We start from the raw sequence: 21,842 nt of genomic DNA on the forward strand, positions 1-21,842 counted from the left end.
CATCCATAAAGTAAACTAGGGATTTTTGATGTCTGCATGAAAAGGTGGAGCGAGGCACACGCACAAAGCTGTAATAAAAGTGTGAAAACATCATCTGAATATGCATTTGGCTTTACAAAACTGCAGCCTCTAAGTATGTGATCAAAACAATTACATTCTGTTTCCACAAAGTGGCATATACTTCAAAGATGTAGGTCTTCCTAATACACAGGAATATTTCACTGCTTTTCCCAAAGTTATCTTCCTCCCATCCTCACTTTTTTCTGCTTACCCATTAACAGGATATGCCATGACTTTTCAGAATCGAACAACCACGGGCTCAATAGTTGAAAATATTCTGGGAAAGAATCTTTGCAGTGTCTGCCCCTGAAATACTTAAATGTCTTGCAAATATTTGTGACCTTCCCTCTCTGAGAAATGGGACAGTGGAAAGGTGGTAACTTCCAGCCTCATTCTACAGTACAGAACAGAAAAAATCCTATGACCAGGATCCTACTTCTCCAAAAAGATCGCAGCACCATAAACAACCTCAGTGATACTGATGCTTTTGGAATAATGCTGCAGTCATTGTGAGCAAGGAGACTGCAGCATCTTTATCTTCTATTCGATGCCAGGTGGGGAAACTGAACCAGAGACATCTGTGAGAGGCAGAGCAGTTGTACTGACTTCATGGGGGCTCCATTTCTTTTTGCTTTTAAAGGTTTTCATTTCATTGTAGAAGCAAAATGAAAACAGTAATACCTTTGAATATTTAAACAAAACCAATATTTGAATGGAATAATGGTATTATTTTGGTCTCCTGATGACACAGCCATAAAAACACACAGGTTTCCATTGCTGAAGTTAAGGCATGCAGAGTGAGCATACTCCTGTATTATTTATGCATCACGTGTTCAAAATCACTGATAGTTCACCTATCCTTTTTATACATATGAACAGAGCATGCTCCTACTTTGCTACTCCTCCTGCTTCTTACTGCTCTGCCTGTTCACCTAAGTAGCAATGTCTGACTAAACCCACAACCCAGCTTGGTAAAACTAAGTGTCAGAAAGTGTCAAAAACACATTGAGTATGTTGCTAGTCACAATACAGCAATTTTTTCCTTCTCTGATTAAAAAAATAATTCAGAACAAATAGCCCTTCTGGTACTATTGGTATCTTAAATTTGGGGTTTTGGCATCCCAAATGAAATATGAATGAACGATGTAGTTGCAAGCACCATAAACACCACACCAGTATAAATAAACAGAAGAAATGTTGCAAAACACGTTAATTAATCCCACTGTTGTAGTCCTCTCTAGTAGACCCAACCTATTGAAAGTCTGTAAAAGAAAAAGCAGAAAAAAACCCAAACATGCAGAGAAGTGGAAAACTCTTGTTTAGCAGTTAGATTAGTAGTTGAAAGAGACTTAGAATATAGTATACAGGTTTTAAATATGTAAAAGTCTCTTAAGAGAATAATCTACCATCCATTGTGTACAGAATAAGCTTTGGAAAGCAAAATTCACCTCAAGAAAAATTCACCTTCATATCAAGAGCAGCTCTCTATAGTAAGCACAGTGAAGCACCGTAAGAAATTGGTTGAAAAACTTGACAAGTTGTAGAACCTGCATCACCAGAGGATATTTAAATTTAGCCCATCTTTAAAAAGTAGGTTGTAGTATTGATCCTCTAGCAGGGAAAGGAAGCAGCTTGGATACCTTTTTGAACTCCCACTGATTTCACAATTATTATTTTAGATTCCATTTCAATCAATAGTATGGACCTTCAACATAAATAGCTGAACAAACAAAACCTGTACTGTAATTAAGGTTATGTATTTTGAAGAGGCAAGTACAGAAAATGCAAGTGAAATAGGAGTGAAATCTCAGGGTTCAGAATGAGAGAAGACGTGAATTCTTTCAAATTATGGTGGAAAACACATTTACATCTTCATTCCCAAGCAATCAAAACATTTTTGTTTTTACAGAAGAACACTCCAAGACAAATAACAACTAAAGCTGCTATTAGGAATAAACAGAACCTACAAAAAAGAAGAACTGGTCTTCAAAAATTCAGGAAAAATGGCAATAAGAGTGGAAACATCAAAAGTCCATGCAATTTGGGCTCTGAGAAACAGTGACCCAAAACAAAGCAAAAAACATCTCCAAAACCAAAATCAAAACTAAGTAAATCAGTAGTTTAGTCACACAGAAAGTAAAAAGGAGACTGGAAATACCTAAGATGCAAAAAATACATTAAAATTTTGCCACCATTTTTGATAAAGGCAAGGATGCTGATCACAGATCAAAGAAAAAATGGCTTGTGAATGATGGCATGAAAACAAAATACTTTGTCTTCCAAATAAACCCTAGCTTCATGTTATAAAGGGGAGTTCACTAGATTTCCATGTCAGACCTACAACAAAAATGGTACATGAAAATTATTTCAATCCTACATAGTTTAAGTTTATCAAATCAGTAACATACATTACTAGAAAACAGAACACTGGTATCTATAAAACAAAAAATGCCCCCTTATAGCCACAGGCAATTATTATCAAATTCTGCATGTATTTAGAAAGATGTCTTCCTCCCAAATGATATCTGAAAACTGGGACAGAGTTATACCCAGGTTTACCATACCCACCCAGCTAATCTCTTTGAAGATGATCAATTTCCAAAGGAAAACTAAGAGATATAATTTATCTGGCCTTAACACCTGCTGCAGCACCAAGACTGAAATCACTGGCGAGCTGAAGAAGGTAATACAATAATTTTCAAACAGCTACGAAAAAGAGAAAAATATACCATGCTGAAAGGTTAACTGTCCAAAAGAAGAAAGTCCTAGCAGAGTTCTTACATTTCTTTGAGAATTACTCTGGAAACTAATTTTATTGAACTTAGCAGTGAGGGTCCAAGAAACATTTTCCCATTAAAGCAGAAGGTGGTAAAATATGTGAATGCAGAAGCCACCGTACTATTTTTCACAGAGAATTCATTAACCTTGAAGTGTAATACTACAATGAGATTAAGCAGCCCAAAATTAATGGAACCAGGAAAATTAAGTAAAACAAATGCCAGGAACCTGAGATATGAATGAACTCATGATTCCAAAATGACAGGAGGAAAAAAAAAACCTCTCAAACATCAAGATTTCTATCATTATTACACTGCAAGTTAATCACATGAACAGCTGCGAACAGCCACATAGGTGGCTCAAGAAAGCAGATGTAATTCCAGTAAATGTACAGTCCCAGTGTACAAGACACTGGATAGATACCATCTAAAATACCATGTAATTTCCAGTTTCTCATACTTAAAACATTAATTCCTAGAGAAGACTGCACACAAAGGTGCAAAGAGGAAGAATCATACAGCAGAGACCAATTCTTCCTAAAGAAAGCCAAGAACATCTCTGCCTTAGTTTAAAACAAAATAGAAAAATTACCACTGTTTCCAAAAGCACAGTAGAGGACACCAGGAAAGGGAAATAAATAAACATCTAGTGGATGGACATAAATCAGCCACAAACAAGTTAGAACACAAAAATTACAATGAATTTTCAGTCATCGCAGATTGAGAGTCTGAAACACATTTGGAAGTAGCAGCAGAAGGGGAAGAATCCAACGCAGGTTTCAAAATGCAGTGCCAGAAACCTGCAGTTTTTTCCAGTCCTTAAAAATGCAGTGGTCTGCTGTAAGAGGGGACTGGATGTGATCACCCATGAAGCCTCTTTTACTCTTATGACCCCGTATTAGGCAAGAGATCTACACACAAAATACTACTTTGGTTTTAGGTAGAAGTATCAGCCACTATGCAACATTCCTTCAGTACATCTACAAAGTTGTATTAGACTGAGATGGCCACTGAGATGACCTTCTTTGGGTATACAAAGCCATTCTGAAGTGCAAGTTTCAGACTGAGTTCACTGACTTAGAGGTATTAGGAAAGGAATGAGAAACTCTATAAGAAGAAACCTAAATTGAACAGGACAAAAGCAGCCTCTTTGCTTATGTGAGCAGTTTTTAGCTAGGAGGTTACACTATTTTGATTTTCACATAAGGCTTATCAAAATAACATTCAGAAAGACCGAGTTTTGTTTAATGTCTTTCCACCACCCAGCAGCCTAACTGGTGATGCAGGGCAGGGGTGGGGATGATTGTCAAAGCAGAGCAGCTCTCCCACGGCAGCACCTTTTCCTCACAGCCACCTCCAGAACTACAGAGGATGCAGTGTAAATGTTCCTGTGGACAACAAGCTTCAATGGTGGGACCCAAACACGTCTTTATTCAGAATTCCAAGCATTAGCCCACCTTCAGAAATATTCTTCTGTCAGCTTGAAAACCACATAGGTGCACAAAATCCACTGATCGATCACAGTTTAGAAATACTATAGTTCAAAAATGTTATGGTAAATGGGAAAAGAAAAAGAAAATCTTCCTAAGATCAGCTTAACTTGTATATTTAAGAGCGCTTTGCAGACAATTAGCGCTGTCTACTGCTTTTCTTGTGCCATCATTTTCTCTCTGATAAAAAGTACCTCTTCAATATTAATAGTTGAACGTAAATTTTAATTTTTTACACATACGTTTTAATTAATCTATTTACTGAAGTTAACATGTCTTTCAAACTTCAAGCAAAGAGTTTTCTCTAACGGTGTAACATGCAAGAAAGGGGGCACATAGTATATTCTTAAATTGGTTAACTCCAACCAAACACATTCTTCTTACAGGGGATTCCTAAATTGATAATTTCTTCTATTTTTGGTTTTAGATTACAGCCTTGGAGTTCAGATTTGAAGAGCAGAGTAGGTTGAGCGTCTAGCATGCAAGTTGCTATCAAACTATAGTTAACTAATGTAAAATTTAAACGTACCTTTCTCTTCTTCAGTAATCACCTTATCAATTGCATAGTCCACATCAAAAATGTATCGGTAGAAGCAGAGCTGAGTGTACAGGGCCTTATCAGAATACTGCAATGTAAGAAGACAGCAATTAAAAACCCAATTCAAAAGGGTGTCTCCTGCACCCATTTCTAAATCCACTATCAAAAGATTATTTATGCCTTTCTTTTTCCTCTCCCACAATTTATATGTTCCATTCATGTCAACTTTTGGAATTATTATTATGCTACAAAGCGTCATTACTACATCTCTACACTTTTCCACACAATTTACACCAAGCATTTATATAAGTCAACTAAACTTATGAATTCTTACAGAAACTTAAAATTGCATTTATCCATTCTTATAGCTGCATGTATCACAATGATGCCTTAGCAAGAAAATAAAAGTTATAAGAACGATGGGACAAAGGAATAACTTCAGCGCTTTAGCATATTGTACAATGTAATGAATAAAAAAAAAAAAGAAGAATGTATATCTTTTAGTGAATACAGGTGTTTGGCTGTATACCCTTCCCACCCTCCCAGCAAGCTGTGGTTACATAAATTGGGAACATGTCATTCAAATAAGAAGATGTGCACATACACCTTTACACCTACGTCATCACCTTGCTCTACACATCTGTGAAGGCTACTGCATATCAGTAATCACATATTTAGTTTGAAAATCTGCAGATGTATACAAACGGAATATGATATTCAATGAAATGCTCTCAGTGTCAGTTATGTCAGGCCACTGTGCTATTCCTCCAGTTCAAAAGTACACTCCCGTGTGAGTTCGTATCACTGTCACCATTCTGTGCACTAGAAATTGCTCGAATAGACACGAGATACATCTTGACCACACTTCAATTAAACCCTTTCAAGTTCTTCTTGCACTCTTGTTCAATAAAAACCACATTCCAGTCCCTGCTGCTTAAGACACTGGAGTTTAAATATTGGCCAAAAATGGCTTGAAGAGTTGTTTGCTACAAAAAGCCTTATTAAAAATGAGGTAATTGTAACAGCATGAAATTTGGCAGTACTGTCCATTTTAATACATTCAGTACAGAGGTAGATACATACAAACTCTCAGAGGTTTTCTTGATGAACTACAAAATCAACAAAGAACATGGTTAGACCAATGTAAAATTATGACTCAGTATACCACAAGGAATGATCCTGCAAATACAGTGGAAAAGCAACCAGTAAACTATTTCTACTTACTGGAATTCTGCTTTAACTTAGCTTTTCAGTATTATACCAAATCAAGCCAAGTTTTGTTACTACATTCAGCTAATTTTACACTTCTATTGACATGTAATAAAGTATCTATGACTATTAAGCAACTCGTGTTGAGACATTTGACAACTGTTACTACTGCTTAGTTATTTTTTATATATTTTAACAGTATAGTTTTTTCCACTTCATGTGAACCTATTTTAAAAAAAGACACACAGAAGCATATTTTATTCCTTATTAGCTATTCTACGATATGCATCATCATTATACTATTATACACCAGTTATTTTTAGTAAATCCTGATTACTGCTTCCTGAAGAAGAAAAAAGGAGGACGACAGCGATTAAGTTATTTGTTTAGTTTTTTAGATTCAGCTGTAATTGCTGGTACACATCTCCCTGACTGCACACATGAAGCAGGTTGAATAGAACACTGAAATTACCTCCTTCATAATAGTTTGTTTTGATAATGTATTGTGTGTCGAGATGATGAGAAACAGTTGCTGTCAATTTGATTAGCCATTATATTTTTATGTTAATTGCCATTATTGGGTCCATTCTGTTTAGTGTCACCATAGAAGCCATACAATGTTAGCATAAATAACAAATTGGAGTAAATTAGGAAGATATATTTTTGCCAATTCATTTTAATTGCCCCTCAGTCCTTCCGTCGGTTAACGCAGCTGTTGACCCATAATAAGCGCTAGGTCAATATAGCTGCTTGTCAATTCAGAAATGCAAAGTGCTGTGTTGCTGGTAATGGATATACAACAACCTTTGCCAGCCAACTGAAGCAAACGAATGACAACTCACACGAAAGAATAAAGCATCAGCTATGGAGTTTAGTGACCTGATATTAGTAGGCAGGCTAATTGAAAGTCACTGCTTAAATGGATAAAGAAAGTACAAAAATCAGTATGTAAAAATGTATACATGCACACATAGATATATATATATATACACACACACTTTTTTTACTGATAATGTGCTAGTATCTCCTTCCCTTTACCTTCCTGCATCTTATAATTAATAATTGGCAGAAGCCAAAACGTTTTTAAGATTTTCATGCAATTAAGTATAAATATCACGGCACACTTACGAATACAAGGATGAGGCACCTTAAATTTAAAAGGACTTTAGGAACTGCTTATATCACCACTTCTTATATTTCCTCAATTTCTGGTAACCTGTAGGTTTAAAAATGGGAAAAAAAGCCCAACCTCTAAAACTTCAAACACAAATAATATTTTAGCTTTAATGGTCTTTTTTTGTGTAAAGAAAACCTGACACCCTCTAACATTACTAAACTGATGAAGAACTAAATTTGTGTCTTCATTTATGTATTCTTTCTTCCCGTGAAAGATTTAATGGTGAGTACATGAAAATAAAACTCTACTTTGAAGTCCTTATTTTCTCCATGATATTTAATTTCTTTATTTCATTAAGAACACACGTCTGCAGTTAAGTCTTTCTCTGAGAGCTTCCACTCACAGAAATAATATTTTGTTCTTTTTATGCAACCAAACATTTTGCTAAATTGCATTTAAAACTGCAATAAACAGGTGAAGGAGCAAAAGATATATAGTATGCATTCACACAGTTATTCACTCCTTTGACAGAAAAATTAAGTTTCTAATATAAAAATAACAGAGTTAAAAAAACCCATTGTGCTTAGCCAACAAAATATTAATTTAAATCTAGGTTTAATATGGTAGTAGAACTGCCTCCTATAGCATCATGAGGCCAACTCCAACTGAGGCAGATTTCCAACTGTCTTCTAAGGAAGAATTTAATATCATATAGATTAAGTAACAAGAAACCAATGGTGTCTTCTTAACAGAACTGGTGAATTACAAACATCAGAAAAGTAAATTCTCCCATGACTAAGCACAAAACTAGGGTACAAAACTAACAGTCATGAAAAGAAAATTATCTTGCCTAGCTACTAGGAAAGGGCCACCAGGGCATACAATAGGAAGAGAGACTTCACAGGAGTTCCTGAAGGACAGCTGTGCCTCCACACATGGCTAAATCCATCCTGCTTGAGTACAAGGACTAGCTTGGCATTTGTCTTGTCCCTGCAGCTGCTGATGTTTGAACAAGATGCTGGACTGAAGGGTAGCACCATCTCTTCTCTTGCCTCACAAATACTGAAAAACTCAGCTCTGGAGCAAGGTCCTCCTGTGGCCTCACACTAATTACCTCTGGCTCAGCACATCTCTGCCACATCAAAGCAAAATTTCAAGGGAGAAACGGTCCTAGCTCTCTCAGTCCATAACTGTAGTCAGTGAGTAAGGGAAGCAGACCCTTCTGTAACTCTGCTGGCATGACGTGAGAATTGGCACAGAGAGAGTGAAAAAAATGGCCAGTGTCCACCTTCCCTCCTCTTTTTTAGAAATGACAAAGCTCAACTCTCTGAAAGTAAGGGGACCTGGAAAGATTTAAGAACTTAAAATGCACAATCTCTCATCAGCTCTTCTGTTATATTAGAAAGGTTGGTGGCAACTGCATTTAGATGTTGAAATTAGAAGGCTTCTCCTCAGTGCTGGCTGTTTTAGATTACATCCCAATGAACTTCAGTTGAGATCTTCACTGTCCTCCATCCTGTAAACAGGGCCCCTGAGTGGTTAACACATCAGCCTTTAAAATCCTTTCAGTAGCTAAGGGCAGCATGGCAACCTAGACAAATCAGGTAAGAAAGGAAATCAAGTTCTTACCTTACCAGGCAATGCAAGGAATTGGTCAAGGAAAGAGGGAAAAATAAACAGAAGGAAAAGTTGATGGAAATTCACAACAGCAAGGTAAAAGAAGACTAAACTAATGATTTTAATTCTGATGTTTTACTTATCTAAATGCAGTGCTATTCTACCAAACACTTTTTAAGCAGCATTTAAAACCTCCATATCTTGAAAGTGTACATTTAAACAGGCCAGACAACTAAATGCCCTTAGCTTAAAGACCATCTCATTTCAACCCCTCTGCCACAGACAGTGACACCTTCCACTAGACCAGGTTGCTCAAAGCCCCATCCAACCTGGCCTTGAATACTTTCAGGGATGGGGCATCCACAGCATCTCTGGGCAACCTGCTCCAGGTGCCTCACCACCTTCTCAGTAAAAAATTTCCTCTGAACCCCTAATCTAGATATTTTAAGATCATTCCCCCTTGTCCTATCATTATCTATTTGCATAAAACTTCACTTCACTGTGAATTCCTATATTAACCAAATATGTGGTAGTCAATGCTTTTTCAACACTCTTTAGATTACTCATGTTCCTCTACAGTATGTTGAAGTCTTTACTCTGGCATCTCCCAAATTTTTTATATTTCTCTACAGTTCCACCACTCTGATAAGCCTTTAAATCTTTTCTCCATTCTCATTTTTTCTGCCCTTTTGCTTTCTTTTGCACCTGACTCTCTCTCATTTCTTCAAGCCCTCTCTGTGGTGTATTTTTTGTTTTCTGTTGTGTCACCTCTGGTTTTAAGGATGATGAAGGCAATAAGAAATTAAATAAAACCCACCCAAAAATCCCCCTTTTAGTTTGCTAACTCTAATAGAGTGCTTTGTAAAAGAGATAATTTCCACAGGCTACAGAAGTTATTTGTATTACTTCACTTAATTATAATACAAAACAGTGGCACCACTTCATTAATCAGCTGCTTGAGAGAGTTACTTTAGTGAAAAGCCTTTTTGATAATTTTGATTAGAAAGAACAGTGGCTCTTACAACTGTGATATGATTCAGTATGTCCATCAACCAAATCCTTTAGAACTAGTTCTTAATACTTTAAAAAACAGGAAAGAAATAAAAGGAAACAGAAGTCTCTTGGCAGCAAATGCATCTCAGGGACTCTTTCAAGGCTTAGATGTAACAGAGAAAAGCGTACAGGAAATACTTCAGTGCTTTGAGAGGCATTTCCTCCCCTCCCCCCCTTAGAAAGATGCAGTAATTAAAACCTAATTATTATCTTCATTTTAAACAAAACCTAAAGTGAATACCAATTAATAACAACATACTAATGAGCATCTGCTGTGATGAAATTGAATATGAATGTGCTGCAAATTTCGGGTAATTTATTTTTCGGGGAAGTGCCACTGGTCTCAATCTAATGCTGGAAGACTGTATAGACTGTACACATCTTCCATCATGTCTCTTTTGTGCAGCAATTTTTATTTTCAAAAAAAGGGCACAGCTCAACTTTGTGGATGTTTATATATCCAAATTCTATCCATGCTACAATGATTTCAAGGTAAGAAACTAGTAGTGTGTCGCGTTTTACACACCTCACATATTCCTTTGTAAAACCAGGGCGGTTGCCATCACACACAACTTCTATTCACCATCAGATTCTGAAGGCAGACACTGCTGAATGATAAGAGCTCACAAAGTGTGGATTCATGTTACACTAAATACTCATAATGTGTGTACCTCTCACCCCATGGCAATGCTGATGTACACTGAAGTCTGTTCTGCCTGTGCATCACAAAGCCTAGTTAAAACACAGCACTGGTCTGTGTCAAATAGGCTGAAATAAACTGCACACCTGAAATAACTACTTCAGATAAACCAAAAGAGGTGAAATAAAAGTATATCTAAATTGCAGCCTTTATGCTTTAGCATACAAACAGTTTCTGAAAACTTACACTCAATTCCATTAAAAACATGAGATGTTTGGTCACATTCTTTCCTGACAGCAGCACTGGATATAAACTAAAGGGAGAGAGGTGGTGTGTATGTAGTTTCCTTCCTAACCATCCAAACTGTCCATCCGTTCAATCAATTGTGGGTTTTATGATTTTGACTCATGCAGTCCATTAAAAAGGTAAAAGGAAACTGAAACAGATGTAGCAGGATATGGATGTCATGACACTTTCCCTAGAACTTATGTTAACATGGACTGTATGAGAAAAGAAGAGGCTCTTACATATACATGCAGGGGACAATGAAAAAAAAAACAGCCCAGCACAAGACTGGATATTCTTGTACATGATGAGACTTTTTTTTTTCCCTTTAAGTAACTGAAATGAAAAGAGTTCTTGCTGTATTAACTTCTGGTTAGCAACTAATGAGAACACTACAGTGGATCTAATTACAAAAACCAACTCTGGACTCCAATGCCAGCAGAAGAACAGAAAAGTGAGTGAGGAAGTGGGTGAAGAACAGATGACAACACCTGCTGATGAGGGACACTGGACTGAATGAAGGGGTTGACAGAATACGTCCAGGGTGGATCCCCACAATACTATTAGTAAACATTTTCATTAAGACACCCTGGAGAAAAAGAAGCTGTCTTTTAACAAGATTCAGGAGGCATGAACATGGCAAAAAGGAAACGGAACGAAATTTATTAAGCAAAATACTTCTGATCATAACAAAGAATCTGAATGAACTATCCAAAACTGGCATGTCCCAGGCTGGCACTACTCTGCTTTTGAGGATTCATAAGATGATGCCTCAAGGCAGATAGCGCAGACAGGAGATGAACAGTAAGTGCCAGACAGAGCTCTGGAGGAATGGAAGACTGCAGCTGTTGGACCACTAATGGTGGTGGATCACCTCTACCTAAAGCTCACAGTGTAAGCAAAGACATGAAATAACCCTGTTTTTCTTCCTTGGAGATATGTTGCTTTTTAAACTAAAAGACTACGTGACATCTGTGCTTAACAAACACTTTCTCATCTTAATGATACGTACACAACCCTCTCCCCTATTCCTGGTCTTGTGTGTACACTACGAGTAAACCAAATTCAACTCACTAATAAGCCAAAACTACTCACTTCTTTTCTAATCTGACAGAAAACTAACCCCCCAAATCTAGCTGCTTCCCTGTGTGGTCAACAGCTGGCACAAAGTGAAGAGCTAACTGCACGGTATCTGATGTGAACAAGCTACTGTAAGCAAGGGAAGGCAGGATGTTCTCCTGCTTTTAGTTTTGGGTTCGAGCTCTGCCTTGCACCCAGTGCTTAAACTCATCTGAGCCGTGCAATCAGACCTGGCAGTGAGAACACAAGTCTTAACTAAGAATCACTGTTTTTTCTGATGTGTGGGAATCACTTGCCTTGTGTACCTTCAGCATACACTTGTCTTTGCAAAGTCTGCTTCACTTGGAAATTTTCAGCATCAATATTTCTGTGACTAATTTTTGGTATTACTATTATTTAATACAATTAATACACAAGACAAGCACACAAAATTTGTGACTGAGTCTTTAATAAGACCAGACATTATCTGCTCTGAGGCATCTTCTTTTAAAAGAATATTATAACAATGACTAACAGCAATGACTAATTGTTGGATGGAGCTCTGAGCAACCTGGTTTAGTGAAAGGTGTCCCTGACTAAGGCAGAGGGGTTGAAACTGGATAATCTTTAAGATCCCTTCCAACTCAAGCCATTCTATGATAATTGTAGAGAAATTAGCTCTACAGATGTTATATATATGTGTGCACATGTGTATATGCATACATATCTATGCACCTCATGTATGTATGTCTGCAGATATATATGAACACAGATATTTTAATAAAATACAATGGCTAATAAATACAAGTTAGAAGTTTTAAAATAAAAATATCAGTATTTTATAAAAATTTTCTTCTGGATTCTAAGGAAAGTCCAGAAACAACACTCAAAATAAATAATGAAATTTGTAAATAGCTTGTTTTCATATAGAAAGTTTATTAAATGGATAAACAGATTCACATGAGGTGGTTAAATCCCATACTAGGAAATGTCATCAAAGTGGTCCCTCAAGTCAGTTCTTCCCTGCTAAACAAAACAGGGCTGACTTAGCTCAAGTGCTGAACTGCTACTGACATATTACTGAATTTTTAATGTTTGCTGATGGTGGTTTAGGGCCATAACAACCGACTAAGACAGCGATGGGACATGGCTCAGATGATGTTCGGGGACTGTTTAGACTGGCAACGTGGATCTGACCATACTTCAGTCCCAAGCTATTCCCCAACAGACTTGGAACCCACAAGCATCCCCTCATAATGAGCACACTCAACACCTTACCAGCCTCAAGCTGGAACACAGCCCTCGTGTTATTTTAAAGGCTCTGAACCTATAAAGCATACACAACTGCCAAGCACTGACTTACACCTGTTATCTTGGGTTTCTGGTCAGAGGATATTTGTTGCTGTGATCAACAGTGCAATAGGAGAAAAAGGTACAACAGTTGGGTTTATCCAAATAATTCTTTGCATTCTAAATCAGACGAACAAAATAAATTTTTAAAAATTAATTTCATCTGTAATCTGCCTCCTGGATCTGGAAGAAAGGAATTCCTCTCTCTGAGGAATCTGCAGACTAACCAGTCTGAATATCCATCCTACTGATGGATATTTTATGGATGGATGCTTCAGGATGGGTATTGTACAAAAATTCTCAAAACTATCATCTAGAGCAGAAAAGTTAAGATTTGAAGTTTTATCACACCAAACCAAACAAATGAGCTTTACTGGACAGGTGGTGAAAGACAGACATCACTCTGGAACTGGACTGACCCAGCAGCACATACAATCAAAACTACAAAATTGTATCTGACCAGATACATGGATCATTGCTCTGGAGAAGCACCAGCTTGGTCCCAAAATCGACCGTATTTTAAGAGCCTCCGATCAAGAATATTTGCACACTTCAAATAAATTGCTGCTTGAAATAAGCAGCGTAAAGATATTCTCCTACAATATATCCTCTCCTTGGGGTACAAGACAACTATAGTAAAAAAAAATAATCCATGTCTACAATTTCAAGAAAAAAAACCCAAGTACTTTCAAAGTTAGCTACTCATCTATAGATTTCTGGGATTACATGACCCTTGACAATTTGGAATAAAAAGTAGTTAACAAAAAAGGCCTGGTGAAACAACCTTAAAATTGAAAACCACCTCTGTAAAGCAAAGTTGTCATTCTGCTCTGATGATGAAGTACCACGGCCAAGCATTCCCCAACTATCTTAAGTGCTACAGAACAAGCTCGTACAGCTCCAGAGCTCTGTCTCACTCTAGAGAACTGGTGGATCTACTAATTGAATGAAGGGCACTCAACTGCAGTTAACTATAGGTCATCTGCTTATTCAAAACAGGAAAAATAAGCACATGAATAGGAACTCTCATCACTGAACAGAACTCTTACCTTTCAAGTAATTTCATGTATTTCCTTAAAAAATTCTAAAGTCATAATGTTCTTTCTAACAAACAAGAAATAAACTGTAAATATCCAGTAAATATCCAATAAAAGGAAATTTACCTTAAAAAAAGATGTGTTACTACAATTGGAAAAAAAAAATCACTCAATTAGTACTCTGTTGAGCTGAAATCTGCATACAAAACCTCTGTCCTTACTGATGGAGACTAAAAGTCATAACCTCTTTCTCAGGACCCACATTTCTCATAGTTGGAAAACAAATAAATCAAGTGGGGCCCAATCAAGAACACTATATGAAACCACCTTACTAGGAGTAAATTCTGCCTGTAGGGAAAGAACCTGCATAAGGTAGCTCCCAGACCAGAATCACAAATCAAACATGTATCAGACACAGTCCTACTCTGAGGCAAAGAGAGGCAGAGGCCACTACTAGAGGTCTCCCATGGGCCTCTGTAGATCAGGTATAAAGTTGCCTTTTTACCACTTCATGCAATCTGCTGACACGTTCAGGAATGGTTGTGTAGTGCCAAGGATGAGCCAAAGGTTACTCCTCATTATCTTATCTGAGGCACATTTTGAGTCTTCTGTCTGCTTGCAAAAATAAAGGGTGCCACTTCTGATGTTCAGATGCAGGATGCTCTGGATAACAATGGAAAAAGCTGGTAGAACAAGTCCTGTTCTCACAATTTGGACTACAGTAGAGGTAGTAAGTTACAATTTGGAAGTAAGATATTTCTGTTTACATAAATGAGGTTAATCCAGGCCTGTACAACATTTATTTTTATTTACTTTTTTTTAGAAATAAAGTCCTTTCTCACTGATTGATACACTTTACACAACTATTTGGCATTTGTCAGCTATCCAGAAGCATACCCTAAAAAAGTGCAATCTATGCAAGCAACTTGGCTTATATTTATTTAAATTGGGATTTTATTATGAAATGGGTAATGCTGCATTTCTTTTCTGCAAAATAATTTACTAATATTTGCAAAAGCCTTTTTTTAACAGAATCTTGATTATCATTCAACAAGCACAAGTACGTCATTTAAAAATGGTTTATTATTAAATAAACAACACTATAAATAGGCTAGACACAGAAGCAAATAAGCTTATCTAAATATGTTTTAGATGTAGAAGCATGCATATGAAAAAAAATATAATTTAAAGAGAGGGAACTAAACAAACTGCTTTGAATTACTGTATTCCTCTCTCTCAAGACTTCAGCACTCATTTTCTCAATTTTAGGAATTAGCAAGAAAGAAAAAGTTTGAAAAGCTAGTACCTTCAACTCCTAATTTCTTATTTTTTAACAAACTACTGTTTCAGCTCATGTAGTTAAATAATATGAAGCAAGGAATACATGTGCTGCAGAGGACACTATTTTGCCTAAAGCAAATCTGGCATTTCAGTAAATTGTGAAGGATTGGAATCAATGTTCCCTCTTGTTGACCTTGATTTTTCTTAAGACAATAAGGAAACTAGGCTGAGATATGAAAATGCTTCAGCTACTCTTCATGCACCCTGGAACATTTTACTATTACAAGATCAGAACTCTTACAGATTGACTGAAGTCCCCATCTCCACAATGTCACCCAAACAAACAAGCAACTCCCCAAACTTCTCAGACTATGCAAGATTACTGCTTTAGATGGAAAGGCTTTTAATACAGTTTATTTGACTTGCTTAACTTACTTTGGAGCCAGGATGTACACAGATGATGCCTCTGTTAAGTAAGATTTTGCTTCCTCTGTTTTCTTCAGATGAACAGTCCCCAGCTGCACCTATCTCTTTGTAGCATAGCCCTTATCTGCCTGTAGGAGTGTATTCCACCAGCTTTATCAATGTAAGTTTTGATCTCATGTCTCTAAAGCACCTCCTTCATACTTCAATAGAATGGCTCTCTACCAAATACTCAAGAAATGTTACACCGATGACAAAGTAAAGGACAGTATCTTTTCTGTGGGTGGCACTGAAATGTTAAGATTGGTAGTGTACAAAACCACATCTCAATGACTTATAAGTAAATTTTTTAGACTGCTTTGAGAAAAACCCAGAAATTCTGCCCTGTATCCCTTCAACTGGCAAATCCAAACATGAAGTGAAAGACACCAACCCTAAGATTATCCCCAAGGAAACAGAGTAAGCTCCCCTAAGAACAGGCAAAGATTAAAAAGTTTAGGGTTTGATTTCTGTCAGTCAATACTGTGTGTTTATGTTCCAGGAAAAAAAGTATAGGTCAAAAGTGTTCTGAAGATTAACATTTCCCTCACGGGCTAGAATTAAGTTTGTTTGAGTTTTTTTGCCTTGGATGTACACATCTATCTGGGCAGAGCTATCTGGTTGTATTAGGTGGTTTGAATGTTCACATTCAACAAGTGAAGAAATATTAAATTTTACCTTTCAAACTTTAAAACACACTCCTAGAAATAATACAGACAGACAAACTGCATGTTGCTTCTTTGCCCTGGCACCAAAATGCCAAAGGAGCTCAGGTATTTCTTTAAAAACAATGTTATTTTACCAAATAGAAAGGAAGACATAAAGTAATTTTTGAGGTTCCAAACTGGCACAGCAAGAGATCTTACAATAACAGGTCTTCCAGACAAAGGTCTGTAGGAAGCTTAGAAGCAGTGTATACGTGAGAGCAAGCCTCCCAGGAAAATCATTCATTAACTTTGCAACATTTCTGAGTAAATTCTGACCCACAACGTGGAAGAGAAATGTGGTATAGTTATTAATAGCATTAGTACCTCCAAATACAAGGAATATTTTGTCTCTAGGACAAAAAAAAAGCAGCTGGTTGTGACCAAAGACATGGAACACCCTGTGGAAAACCTTCCTGACAGTGATCTGCTGGTCAAAGCAATGGGTTTTTTTGTGGTTTTAATGAACTCCTTTAAAAAAGAATTTTCTCATTAGACTACTACTCTTCATCTCAGACAACAATTTGTAACTAGTAGCTTTACATTAGAAAGATGTCTCACCTTTCTGATGCTAATACCTAAAATTTTCCTGAGAAGTTCAATGTATCTAATGAGAAAGTGGATCAAATGCTTCAAATATTGGACTCTCTGTCCCCAAGTGAAGTCAAAATGTGTAATCAACAAATATAACATCTGAACAAATTTAACATTCTGAACTTGAGATGCCTTAACGAGAAAGACAATGATACAAGACAAACCTTCTTACCATAAAGAAACAATCCTAAGAGTTAAGAAGTCTTATCAGAAAGTTTTCCCTCATTTCTAGAGATCAGACAGAACACAGAGGTATTGCAGTATAAAGTTACACAAACATTCAAGTTATGCATTCCTGTATGTTTCAAAGGTGAGAATCCATCTAGCAGAAAAACTGAGAAAGAAAAGAGGATGGCCTCTGAGTGTAGAAAGTTGAGCAGCTCTCCCACGTGACTTTCTCCTCTTTTTCCCGAACCCTTCAGTCTGCAGTTGCAGCAGTGCCATATCAAGACAACCCATGGCAACAGGAAAGAGGAGAACACAGAATTTCTCTAACAGGACAGACATTTCAGAAACTTTTCAGTTAGAACTAGCAACATTTGAGTTGAACTTCAGTAAGACGGTTCATGGTCACGGTGTAATGCTTGTAAAAAAATTTGCTGAAACTGGGCAGGTCAGATAAAATTGTTGTATTGCTCTCAAAAACACTCAATGCCATTCAAAGAGGTGACCTTTATCAGATATAACACTGCTAATAGAAGGAGCTGATGTCTACTAAAATTTGAGACAAAAGGAGAAACCTCAGACTTTGTCATATATTGCCAACACTGGCATTAGAATAAATACCACCACCATTTATCTACATACCAAAGCAGCCCAATCACAACAGAATGCTTGCTAATTTTTTCTAGCAACTTAAAAAATTAGTTGCAAAGACTCACTCCTCATCCTCTGAGTTACTTATCTGTGCTCACGATCTCTGCTAATTGAATTTCATTCTCTTTCTGAGCAACCACATTATCTTTCATCAGATACCAAACACAGACCCATGTTGAAACTGCAGTGATGTTCTCTGTCATCCTTCAAATACGCAATTTTAGACGCCAGCCAAATCTGCCTCATGAAAGAATAAAAGTAGAGGAAGAACCTAGGTTTCAGTAACCCAAAAATAGGCAGCTAAGCAGACTGCTTGTCATGATATGTAGTTCAGAATAATTCAGAACTGATTCAACAAAATAAAAGCATTAACAGGTATGATACTCTCCTTGGAGCTCCTCCTTCACAACACTTTTAGTGTGCTAATGCTGTAGCAGGGACCCACTCTCAAATGCATCCACTCTCTATGCATTCCACTCTCAAATGCATCACCAAACTTTTCCCGCTAAAAAAAAAAAGTGTCTCACGTATAAAAAGCTTGTAGGAAGCAAAACACAATGAATCTTACAGGGAACATAAATTATGAATAATCAAGACATTTAAACTGTTAAGCTAGTAAAGTCTATTTCTGAGATTTAAAAGACAGCAAAACCAAAAAAATCAACCTCATACATGCATGCAATCAAAATGTCAATCATGTAATCTTAAATAAGTAAGGTTGGAAAAAAATTACCTTATCCTTTACAGTATCATGCAGAACCCCAACACCTAAATTACAGGGAATAAAAAGATGAACAAGGAAGAGGACATTCCCGCAATCTGAGAAGAGACAGAAAAGACTGCCCCGAGCAGTTGCTCTCAGAGGATTTAGTAACAATACTTAAAAAAAAGTAAATTGAAAAACGTTTTTAGAAAAAGTAAAAGGAAAAACTTCTGGAAAAGTTGGATTGCCTAATTATCCATCTTTGTAGGCCAGACAGAACCACAAGAGTACCTAATGAAATGCACTTGCTGCAAAACACAAAGTCAATAATCACTGTTATTGTTTTATACTCTTGTAACTTTATCCTTACAAAACGATTTTCCTAAATCTCATATAATTAAAAGCTCACACCAGTTCTGCACAGCAAGGCAGCTGATTTCCACAGGTATGGCAACCCTGACACACAAACACAAGCCTGCTCATGTAGAGATCAGGTCTACAACAGACATCAAGGCAGTAAGGGTACACTTCAGTCAAAGGCTAACAAGAGAATTCTTCAGAAATACCACAGTTTGCCTTCTGTTCTCCAAAAGGAAACTCTTTAGGAATTTTCATCTTCCTGATAAAACCAAGACTCTTGCTTGGTGCTTGATGAGTGCACAGATGTCAAGTACAATGCAGCCAAGAACAGCCAGTTGGAAAAGTTTAGTATTACCCACAGTCTTACAGCTTTCACAGCAGACACTTTTTTTCATTGTCTTTTCATTACAACCTTTCATCTTTTATTCACCAAATTTATATATCCCACTCAATTTTACCTCCATTCCACTGTATGATTCTGCAATGGAAACTGTCTCCTGAAAGGATGTCATCTTGAATACATCATTTCTTCACAAGGCTTCAAGACTATATTATCTACATTAGGTCATCAATAACTCTTTGTAAGGTGAGGCACTGAATGTATTCAGTAAAGAACTGTCAATTCTCTTGTTCAGGTTTACACAAGTACAAGGGAAAACTGCAAGTTCAATTTTTATATTTTTCCAGTAAGTTGAGGGAGTTGTGGATTTAAAAAAAAAACGCTTGTGCAGCCAACAATTAGTAAGTTTATACATGGTACAGCTAACCAGAGAAGCTGTCTCAAGCAGCAAATTAATTTTTATAATAGTTAGCTCATTGTTCAAAGCATCTATGTATTTCTACATTTGGGATGAGGAATGGAGCTGAAAGCTGACTGGAAGACGTAAATTAGAACAACAACCTTGAGTGGCAGTAGGAAAGCAAAACCTCACATTATTTACTATCCATGCCAATAGACTCTTTTGTTAGGTGAGGATTTTTGAGTGGTTTTCAGCAAGGGGAAGAGCAGCCTTCCCAACCTTATCATGAGTACTCATCTGGACTATGCATTAGCTGGAACCTCTGAGCTGTCTTAGCAGGATCACCCATGCAAAAACCTAGACAGCATTAATGAACAATAAAATAAAAAAAGCCTGAGAAAATGGTAACATTTTCTTATGCATATAGAAGTCCTGAAAGGTATTCTTTCCATTTCTGCTATCTGGGTATTTGGAAGCATGACATTCAAGAGATCATCTAGATCATGAAAACAGAGTAACCAAACACAGATATGCCTCTTCAAGCAACAAGTTAAACTACTTCTGTCAATTCATTCAGCTCACAACAACAGACTTTCACGTTTTACATGAGATAACCCATGGAGCAGAAAAGCATTTTCCCTACATATCTCATCACAGGGTTACCAAAAAACTTCAAAGTAGTTTTCACAGAGTTGCACAAAGTCTCAAGAGGAGTTTAAGATTTATGAGACAGAATATGAATACTTCAGTTTTGTGCAGAACCAGGTGATTAGACAAGACAACCTATTCTTCAGGTCAAATTATGCTGAAAGTTTCATGCAGCATCATAACTAACTGTCTCAGCATAAGCTTCTCAAAACTTTTCCATAAGGAAAAAAGGAAGGCCAAAGAAACCCTTACACATGATAAAAACTGTTATCATTACAATTTAGCTCCTAGAACACAGTTTTAACAAATGCTACTTCATAGCTTCTGTAACTCTCCCCACTCTCATGCTCTAGAGGGACTGTCATTAACCATACCATCAAAATATCAAGAAATCCAAAATGGTGGTGAATTAATTTCTTCATGCTTCATGAAACATCCTCCCGTGTAACAACCAGCTCCATAGGAACTATTATTAGAAGTTAATTTTTCTCTACTAGCTCTTCTTGCCTCATTCTACGATTGTCCACTCCTAAATTACAATTACAGTTGGTTTCTGCAAGAGAGATCTACCCAAAATGATTCTGGTGGGTCTTCCTCCTGCTGGACCCACCTCTAGAATTGAATTAAGTGCTATCTTTCAGATGAGACGAAGGTGTTGCACAGGTCCTGTGGGTACCTTTTGTTAAGTTCTGGTGGTTTATCCTCAGTGTCCCAGACAAATTAACTTTACTAAAGTACAATTTGCTCAAATGCCCTCAAGCCCCTTTTGCAGCTTCGTTTCATACGTTGTTCTTCAGCTCTTGCTCTCAACTGACACGTGATGTTTCTCTAGGTTGTTAAACAGCTGCTGTGTTCAATCTTTGAGGTAGCTGCACTTCAGTGAAAAAGTAAGTGAACCTATATATAGTTTGTAAATCCATTTGTTATGTCTAAAGTACTTTGAGATTTAGAATGTGCAAGAAAGCATATATATTAAGCTTTTTAAACTCTAAAAAGGGGGACTACCGTAACTGGCAGGATCCATGTTCAATCACTTTGTACTTAACGGTTTGAAAAAAATTACATGCAAATTATTTAGAATTTCATTCCACTTTTCAAAGCATGAAGTTAAATGCTCCCATTTCTAAAAATAATAATAAAAATCAATAACTATTATTCAGTATTCATTTGATATTTCACAATGGACCACTGTGAATTTGAACTCCAGGAAAGGTTGCTGTTTCAAGCCTCCAAAGGGTTATTATATAAAGCACAGAGAAATAATAATTTTAAAAAAAACATTAAAAAAAGCAGAAAACATCA

General features: G+C 36.8%; 1 protein-coding gene across 2 annotated transcripts in view; it reads right to left on the bottom strand.

The window, feature by feature from the left end:
- The window catches only part of POLA1 (DNA polymerase alpha 1, catalytic subunit), a 203,741-nt gene that overhangs the window by 40,022 nt on the left and 141,877 nt on the right, over positions 1–21,842 (bottom strand). For both annotated transcript variants that reach the window (XM_051795104.1, XM_051795102.1), the window contains exon 36: positions 4,857–4,953. In XM_051795104.1, coding sequence (XP_051651064.1) covers positions 4,857–4,953 — 97 coding nt within the window. The remainder of the gene's footprint in view (positions 1–4,856; positions 4,954–21,842) is intronic.

The sequence above is a fragment of the Manacus candei genome, unplaced genomic scaffold (assembly GCF_025592945.1).
Source record: "Manacus candei isolate 608988 ecotype Guabito, Panama unplaced genomic scaffold, ASM2559294v1 h1tg000041l, whole genome shotgun sequence".
NCBI lineage: Eukaryota > Metazoa > Chordata > Aves > Passeriformes > Pipridae > Manacus > Manacus candei.